Below are 9,501 nucleotides of genomic sequence, written 5' to 3'. Positions count from 1 at the left end.
ACTTGTCAGAAAGTGGCTTTCATGTAAGGGATGTGCCTTTTGCTTTTCCTGTGGAAAAAATCATCCAAATGTGAAAACCTCAGTTTACTCAGAGACTTGTCATAGCTTCAAAGTTAAAATTTCCAAAAATTTTGTTCACATTGAGCATGCTCCAGTCAAGGGATTGCGGGGTGTGGGAGAAGCAGGACCTGGCTGCTGCAGGTAGGGAGCAGAGAGGGGAAGAGGGGGCTGGGCGTTGGAACTGAGAGCAGGGAGCTAGTCTCTTCTACACGATCAGTGAACCCCTCCTGGACCTCAGGCAGTGTGGAGGAGGGAGCCACCTGACTCAAACGCAGAGAGGACAAGAACCAAACTGGATCAGGGAGAGAGGGAGACGGGCTGGGCAAGGAGACAGGGAGCTGAGGCGAAGGGGGGGGGGGAAACAGATCTGATGAGGACCTGAAGTGTGGGGGGAGAAATGGGACTGGCAAGGCAAACAGACAGACAAGAAACCAGGGAGAGGGGAAAATCTGGGACAAAGAGCCATGTATTAGGTGAGGAAAGGCTAAGATGGAGGAGGATCTTTGACAGGGTGAAGAGAAACTAGATGAGCAGCCAGGAACCTGGGGGGGAGGAGGGAGAGGAGGGGGCGGGATGCTGACGGACAGCAGGACTTACAGCAAGGATAAGGAGACTAGGACTGTTTGGCCACGAGAAGCCTGAGGAGTGGAGACTGGCATTGGCTAGGTGACGAGAATGCAACTGGGATTAGGAGCTGGGGTGGAGAAAAGACAGAACAGGGTCAGGTTGGAGACTATGGGACAAAACACACTGCATGAGAGGAATTGGCAGAGGGTTTGTGGCCACTAGAGGACACTCCCCTTAAGAGCTTGGAATGAAACTCATGGTTCCTGAGCCTCACCATCCCTCTGTGGTCAACAAATATCTTTGAAACCCAGTTGCAAAGTGTATCACATCCCCTGCTAGGATGACAACTTACTACAGCTATCAGTTACTCCATTAGCTCAAGTGGCAGAAGTCTGTGCAGATCTAAAGGTTCCAGCTCTGCTGATGACCTATGCTAGATGTTAATATGATGCTACATATTGGAATTTGTTTCTTCAGTTTGCTTTTTTAAAAAAACCTATGAAATTCCACACAAAAAGTTACATAAAAACATTAAGCTTGCTAATCAAGTAGGTTATGTGCACAACTTTAGTTTGGAGTCTTTGGGCATCTCCATTATGGTACAGTCTTAACCTACATGATCACACACTATGTTTTCCTCAGGATCCCTGCCTCAATCAGTGCACAGGATGCACTTGCTCTGGGGATAAATCAGGGTTGTGTAGTAAAAGCAACTCGTCTGTAGGAGTCCTGCCTCATTTACTGCAGAAGCTGGAAGGTGTGTAGTGGATGAAGCAGGTGACCGCAGAAGAGAAAGGATGGTCTTATGGTTACAGCAGCTGAAAGTTGCCCTGGAAAACTGAAATTCTATCTCCCTTTGCAACCGAGTTCCTATGTGACACTGGGCAAGTCACTTAAACCAAACTTTTCAGAGGTGGCCACTTACTGTGTGTTCCTCAGTATCTGGGTGCCAGACTTGAGACCCTGGGGTCTGACCTGCAGAAGTGCTGAGCACTCACAGCTGCAACTGAAGACAATGGGAGGTATGTTTGAACATATAAAGTGCTATAGAATGTTAAGTGCTCTAAAAATCAGGTCCAAGGTGTCTCAAATTGGGCACCCAAAATTAGTGGACACTTTTAACCTTAATCTCTCCGTGCCTCATTTCCCATCTGTAAAATGGGGATACCACCACTTCATCTCAGAGTTGTTGTGAAAATAACTTCATTAATATTTGTGAAGCTTCTTAGATGCTATGATAAATGCCACAGAAAAACCATGAGGAAATTAATAATTCTGTCTGCACAGCAGGGTTTGAGTAGTGTGCAATAAATAAGGCCTAGAACCACAAATTGAACAATGAGGCTAAAACAAAATATTGAATAGCTGCTCACTAATGGAGCACAATCCATCCTGTGCACGCCAAGAGGCAGGGATCCTGTAGAAAAAATTAGTGTGTGATCATGTAATTAAAGATTGTACCTTAATGCACACACACAAAAGGGGGTCAAATTAAGGTTTCCCAGGCAACCTGAATTCCATCATTTCCTATATTCTGAGTGCTTGACTTGGTAACCTGAATGTTTTAACAGTTTTTTGTGTGGAATACCTATACATATTACACAAGCACATATATACATATACAGTAAAGTACACCCTGAAATACATTAAATCACAAAGTCTTAAGTATTCAACAGATCTGAACCGGAATCCCAGACTTAACCCCTCTTCTACCAACTCTGGGCAGTTCAGATGTGAACCTGGATCTACAACTCATGGCTCTGGTCTTTGCCTATGATAAGCCCAAACACCAAAACAGAGCACCTGTGAAACTTGGGGAAGTTTGAACTTGGAGTCAAATCAAATCCCATTCTGAACTTCACAGCTCAGGCCCATCTCTGACGGTAACAAGCCACAGCAGACTAACCCATATACCCTTTTCAATACCCCGGTCACATTTCTCTTTCAGCAACAGGATTGATCAGAGAGTCATTTTGCTCAGGTGTTCTCTCACGAAGATTCCTGCGATGGTCCATACTGTTACTGACACCTCTTGTCCGACTGCTGCCTGTGCTCAAGGGGCTTCCTGCCATTGGGGTGTCTGTGCTCACCAAGCTTCCTGTCCGAGATTGGTAAGGAGGGAGATCTGTCAGACTGGGGGATTCAGAATCTGAGCAGTAAGGGGGTGGAGGAAGATCAAACCAAGGGGGTCTGCTGCAAATACAAGAGAGTAACACGGTTACTGAAGACAATGGCACAAGGGGAAGTATAACGAGCTCCAGACTTTTGTTCTAACAGGTTATGAGTTTCCATCCCAACATAAGAAAGAAAGAAAGAAAGAAAGAAAAAAAAAAGAGATAAAACAACAACAGTTCTACAGCAATATCTGAGGATCTCAAAGTGTTTTGCAAATGTGGAAATTCATCCCTGTGCAGAGGGGCCAGCTCAAGGCCTATGCACCACCAATAGCAGGGATGTTAAACTCGTGTCCTGGTCAAGTTCCAATAGCGTAGTTACATTCTGCCTCCCTAAATTTTCTCTGTTGTTTCATTTTTCACAGGGTAATCACTTCCTGCCCTAAATGGTTATATACTGTGCACTCTTAACCAGCTGCCATGGTTCACGCCAAAGATGGCTTCAACTCAGCAATGGGGTGAAGAGCTTTCTGTATAACAATTACAGTTTAAAAGAGCGTTTAGGGATACTTCAGGACAAAGGGAGATATATACAACAAAATCATTTATAAATTTACAAACAGAGGTGAAAAATCTGGGGATGTGTATCTTGGTCTCTACAAATAAAGTGAATGGTGTTTCTATGGAAAAATAGGCAAAAAGTACTATTCAGAAAGGGCTACAGGCTTGTTGGAAAGAAACAGCATATTTGAATCCACATGCTTTTGCGGGGTTCACAGATATATATTGTGATGTTGCACGCCATATGCTTTATAAAAATATGCTTATGACTGTGAATATGATGTAACTGGAATATGCTTCATGCAAAAGGTCTCTTGTAAGGTGTCATTACAAAGCTTATGAGCTACTGAGTGTGGTCATCCCATATGTTTGCATGTATTATTTCTCTGTCTGAAGTTAGGAGAATAAGATATAAACTTGTGTAACTGATGTAAACATGTTAAGTGGAAGCCATTAAGGGTGCTTCAGAATCAATGAGCTGTAAATGGCTCTGTTTACTTGCAAACCTTCCTGTGTATGTGTGCGCCAGCCCAGGAAGAATGGAGGCAGGATGAAATCCATCTTAAATCTGGTACTTTTCCACCTACAAGGAGGGGTGGGGACCCAGAGACACAGAAGATTCCCGCCTTGTGCCAAGGCCATAAAAAGGGGTGGAGCAGGACAGAGAGGGGGGCCAGTCATGAGAAAGCCCCTGTTTACCACCTAAGATGTCTGCTGGAATTAACAAGGACTGTACCGGGGAAAGGATTGGGCCCAGACTAGGAAGGAGTCTAGTCCATGAAAGCTTATTGGAATATCTCTGAGAGTGAGATATTACCTGTAATCAGTTTTCTTAATGTATTAGGCTTTGACTTGCGTGTTTTTGCTTTATTTTGCTTGGTGACTTACTTTATTCTGTCTGTTATTACTTGAAACCCCTTAAATCCTACTTTTTATACTTAATAAGATCACGTTTGTTTATTAATTAACCCAGAATAAGTGATTAATATCTGGGGGAGCAAACAGCTTTGCATATCTCTCTATTAGTATTATAGAGGGCTGACAATTTGTGAGTTTACCATGTATAGGCTTTATACAGAGTAAAACAGATTCATTTGGGGTTTGGATCCCATTGGGGCTGGGTGGCTGGGTGCTGGAGTCAGGTAACCTGCAGAGCTTAAAGCCTGCAGCTTTGTGGGCATGGCCCAGACCCTGGGTCTGTGTTGCAACAGACTAGTGTGTCTGCCTCAACAAGACAGGGTTCTGGAAGCGTCAAGCTGGCAGGGAAAACGGACTCAGAGGTAATTTCAGCACGTCAGATGACAGTCCCAAGGGGATCTCTGTGACTGAACTCGTCACATATACGTATTTTATTTTTGAATTTCTAAAGAAGTGCAGAAGTCTTACTTGTCTAAAACCTTTGGAAGCAGACTAGTGCCATGTATCTGGGTTATCACACTTAATGCCTCTAGCACTGAAGACCTTGTGAGATACAATTTTTTTGATTTCATTTTGGCTAAGACGACAATTGACCTTTGGACAAATCCTGCAGCCCTTAATCAAGGGAGACTCCTTGACTTCATTTGGAGTGCTACAGGAGCTGGCACTGTGTATTTAAACTCTGAGCATCTGATATTTACTATGGAGCAAACTCAGGGTTTTCATACTTCGCTCCCAGATTGGCATGAAGAACGTTGCTGAAGTGATAGTTTTCTTCCATATTCCAGTCATCCCTGTAGAACCCCAAAGAGCCAGGGGGTACTGACTACTTGTGTCAAGAGCAGGAGTGACCACAAAAGAGAAGTGTACTCAGGTGATGCCCCTTGAACCCTTAAATCTCTTTCATGCCACTGGGTGCAGAGAGACTTCTGGACTATTAATTCTACAGGTTAAGGTGAAGCTGGGAGGGGGAACCTTTTTCCTGTGCACACAGAAGAGACTGGTTGAATTTGTTCCCATGTAAGTGAACAATCAATAGTTACAGGTAGGATTGGCAGAATTTGATTTTAAGAGAATTCTGATGAATAATATCAATGTTTATGTTTAAGTATTTTTTAAAAATTTCTATTTAAATTTTCACAGTTGGGGGAAATTGATGTAGGGGGAACAAACAATGGAGGGGTCAGACAATTATTTAATAACAGCAGACAATGAGATTCAAAGAGTTGAAGCTTTATAACCATTAAAAAACAAATGGTCAACATCACATGTTAAAATATACGAAGTAAATATACTTAAATCAAACTCTAATAAGTTCTCCAGCAGTATATTTTTACTTTGCCTATCTGTAAATTTCGATAATTTTTGTCAGTTTGTGTGTGTACGGTGAAAACGATATTTACCAATATAATCTAATCCTTCCAAACCTAATTATAGGGCATTATAATATAGTACAATTATAGTATTAGAACATAGGGAATATTTGTACCCTGTCAAATCAAACAATGTGCATAAATGCTATAATGAAAAACACACAGAAAGCATGGTGACCCACAGAGTCTAGGAATTGCAATTGCTAGTATAACTTTGGGGAGACTTAATTCCCATACATACCTTTGGTCTAACACAGCCTCTGTATAGGATGGTGGAGAATCCAGATCCAGTGGCCTATGGCAGGTCTGGTTGGACATGTACTGAATTCCATTGTTGACATTGTAGGTGACGCTGCAATGATGTGGATGATCAAGGACCACCAGCCGGGACAGGAGGACAGGGTGCTGCAGTCGATGCACAGGCAGGCTCATGAGGTTGTTGCGTTTTCGTTGGTGGTGCAAAACCAAGGCGAGGAAGGCCGCCACCAGCACAAAGATAACCGAGCTGCCGATTATAGCATAGGTGATGCTGGGATAATAGAGCAGCTGGTTCTCTGAGGTCACATACTCTTGGCCACTGCCAGTTTCTGCAAGACACAGAAAAAGAGGGGGAAAGCTTGAGATTTTCCGCCGCAAAGAATTTGGTGCTTGTCATCAGCTGCGTTTTCTGCTAATGTACCATGTGATATGCTGCCTGTCTGGCTTCCAAACGCATTATCTTCCTTCCTTAGAACTGTGGAAAACTAGCTTATTAAAAACATGCATGCACAAAACAGATATTGGCTGACAGACCCCCTCGGATGCACAGATGTACTCATGCACTAGAAGGAGATAGCAAACCTACTGGAAAGAGGAAATACACTATACACTGGAGACTGTCTTGGAATCATTCGCCTTGTTACAGTGCACATGCTTTTGTTATCAGCTCCACACCTGCACCTAACCAATACAGCAGATTTTTCAGGGTTAAGGTAAAGATTTTGCACAGACATGTAGGTACAGTACTTTGAAAGTATATTGAACAAACAGTGTGAACTGAATCAGACAGATTAGAGATGGAAAAGGCCTATTGTTGTTTAAAAAACAACAACCACCACCTTCCATAGCACTGTAAGTTTATGTGATGCTTTACAAATAGTAACCATTTTCTCTGTCCCTGGTCAAGTTGGCAAGAGCAAACGGGACAAATGGCCACTTCTGCCAAAGAAGTCAGGAAGGACGTGACAGGGCTTAAAAAAGGGACTGTCACAGCCAAAATGGGATGTATAGTCACCCTAAAAGTGATTGATATTTGTATTACAGTGGTGCCTAGAGGCACCAGTCTTGCTTGGGGCTCCATTGTTCTGGGCACTATAAAAACGCATCCTAAGAGACCATCCCTGTTCTGAAGAGCTTACAATCCAAACACACACAGGTGGGAAGGAAACAGAGGCTCAAAGAGGTGAAGTGACTTGTCCAAGGTCAGCAGCAGAGTCAGGAATGGAGACAAGTGTCCTAACCACAGGAACATGCTGCCTTTCAGTAATATTTTTTGAAGAGTTAAGACTCATCTTTTAGAGGACACCTCTTTTTATACAGCAATAATTAAATGCCACTGAAGTACAAGACAAAAGCATCCCTCTACCTCAAGCAAAAATAAGAGGCTAGGGTAAAGGGGAGAAATACAGAAAAGCCATCCATCCAACCCCCGCATTCCTGGCTATAGAGCTTCAGGATAGCAAACGCTGACAGACAATTCTTGTTCCATTTATCTGCCTACACTAGCAAAACTGCTGGCCATCTAGTGTTCCAAACTTTGCCAATTATGGTTTCACTAGCAGTGAAACAAACCAAACCAAAGACATATATACAATTTCACAAAGATTTGAAGTGCTTTATGAAATCTCAAGAGAGCTCTCCCTGAATCTCAGCCTCAGGATATTTGGCCTATTTCTCTTGGTGTTTCAAATTTCATATTGGTAATTCACTTTGATGATAAATGCAAAACACACATTTTACAGCAACATTTAAAATAATTTCCCATTACTCAGGGAATGGAATTTAAAATGTCCCATTCTTTACTTTCAAATATCTCAGTGTTAAATAATGGATTCTTCCCCCCCTTCCCCGGCCCAAAAAGAGAATGCCTGAGATTAGGGAACATAATTACCTGCCATTATCGGAATTTGAAGAACTATTCCTCTTAAAGCAAATAAATCTGGTTCATTGACAAGATCATTATTACCACAAACCAAAAAATTCCTCTGTGGGCAATAACAATCCAAGTACTGCCATGGTATCATTCCAAGTTTCCATGATATCCATTTTCAGATTTCAATGAACATCTTTACTAATGCTGCCAATGTTGTGGCCAGTCTACACTTTATGCCTCTCCACACAAATGTGCTAGGCTGAAAGCTTTAGAAACCTCTAAATTACCAACCAATGTTGGTTCTCGGTTACTTCAGTAAAACTAACTTGAGATGGTACGTGTGAAGAATTTCGAAGCAAGATCAAGCAAGAAAGCAAAGCAGAAAGAAGGAGCAAAGGAATTAACCTGCATTAGTACATGTGTTTACAACTCATCACATACTGATGCTTTTCATATAATCCGCTCCAAAATTCACCCCCTGAATGGCTGAGTTCATGTCACATTACATAAGGATGGGCCAGAGTGGGGAGAACAGTGATAATAAGTTAACATGCCTCAACTTGAACTTGGTCTTCCTCGGTCAGCCAGCATTGTCATTCTTCAATGAAAAAGTCCTTCTACATTTCTTTAGTTTCGAGGTGAATAAAGATAATTACAACAATCTGTTTTTTATGCTTATTTCTAGATCATGGATAATCCAGATGATTTTTATGTCCCAAATATTTATATTTTATTTGCAACAGATTTAAGGAAATTATAATCCCAGATTGAAGGCCAAATATTATTATCTTGTGGTGTCTACGTGTGAGGAAGCCACACGCATTATGAGGTTCCAGTGTTTTTGTTACCATTAACCATTCAAATTTCATTCCGCTAAACTGGCCATTTGTGGAAGTTGGGTGAGAAGAGGACATCAGTGCAGAACTGAGAATAATTAGTTACCAGGGGACTGCTTTGAAGTAGGGTAGTCCAATACCTTTAATAAAAGGAGAAAAATGGGTGCAGTGCATTATGTGTCAACTTCTCTGCGAACAGGCATCCTAAATGGATACATAAACTTTAAACTAACATGAACAATCAGTTACACACATACAAAATGGGAAATAACTGCCTAGGAAGGAGTACTGCGGAAAGAGATGGGGGGGGGGAGGTCACAGTGGATCACAAGCTAAATATGAGTGAACAGTGTAACTCTGTTGCAAAAAAGCAAGCATAATTCTTGGATATATTTGCAGGAATGTTGTAAGCAAGACACAATAAGTAATTCTTCTGCGCTACTCACTGCTGATTAGGCCTCAACTGGAGTACTGTGTCCAGTTCTGGACACCATATTTCAGGAAAGATGTGGACAAACTGGAGAAAGTCCAGAGAAGAGTAACAAAAATAAAGATCTAGAAAGCACTACCTCTGAGGAAGGATTGAAAAAACTGGGTTTGTTTAGTATGGAGAAGAGAAGACAAGGGAGAATGGAAGTGGGGATATGATAGTTTTTCATAGGGCTGTCAAGCGATTAAAAAAATTGCGATTAATTGCGTGATTCAAAAAATTAATTGCGATTAATCGTGCTGTTAAACAACAGAATACCATTTATTTTAAATATTTTTGGATGTTTACTATATTTTCAAATATATTAATTTAAATTACAACACAGAATACAAAGTGTACAGTGAAGGAGTACTTATGGCACCTTAGAGACTAACCAATTTATTTGAGCATAAGCTTTCGTGAGCTACAGCTCACTTCATCGGATGCATACTGTGGAAACTGCAGAAGACAT

The 9,501-nt window shown here is 41.7% G+C and overlaps 1 protein-coding gene across 1 annotated transcript; it reads right to left on the bottom strand.

Moving 5' to 3' along the window:
* Nucleotides 1-2,551: 2,551 nt before the first annotated feature.
* LOC144266533 (low-density lipoprotein receptor class A domain-containing protein 3-like) lies at nt 2,552-6,244 on the bottom strand (the record flags this gene model as incomplete). Its single annotated transcript, XM_077819967.1, has 2 exons — nt 2,552-2,820; nt 5,835-6,244. Coding segments are annotated over 2 exons (672 nt in total), but the record flags the coding sequence as incomplete, so codon positions are not given.
* Between the last annotated feature and the right edge of the window lie 3,257 nt (nt 6,245-9,501).

The sequence above is a fragment of the Eretmochelys imbricata genome, chromosome 6 (assembly GCF_965152235.1).
Source record: "Eretmochelys imbricata isolate rEreImb1 chromosome 6, rEreImb1.hap1, whole genome shotgun sequence".
Classification (NCBI taxonomy): domain Eukaryota; kingdom Metazoa; phylum Chordata; order Testudines; family Cheloniidae; genus Eretmochelys; species Eretmochelys imbricata.
Note: the sequence above shows the minus strand (reverse complement) of the source record. Positions and strands in the feature narration are given on the sequence as shown.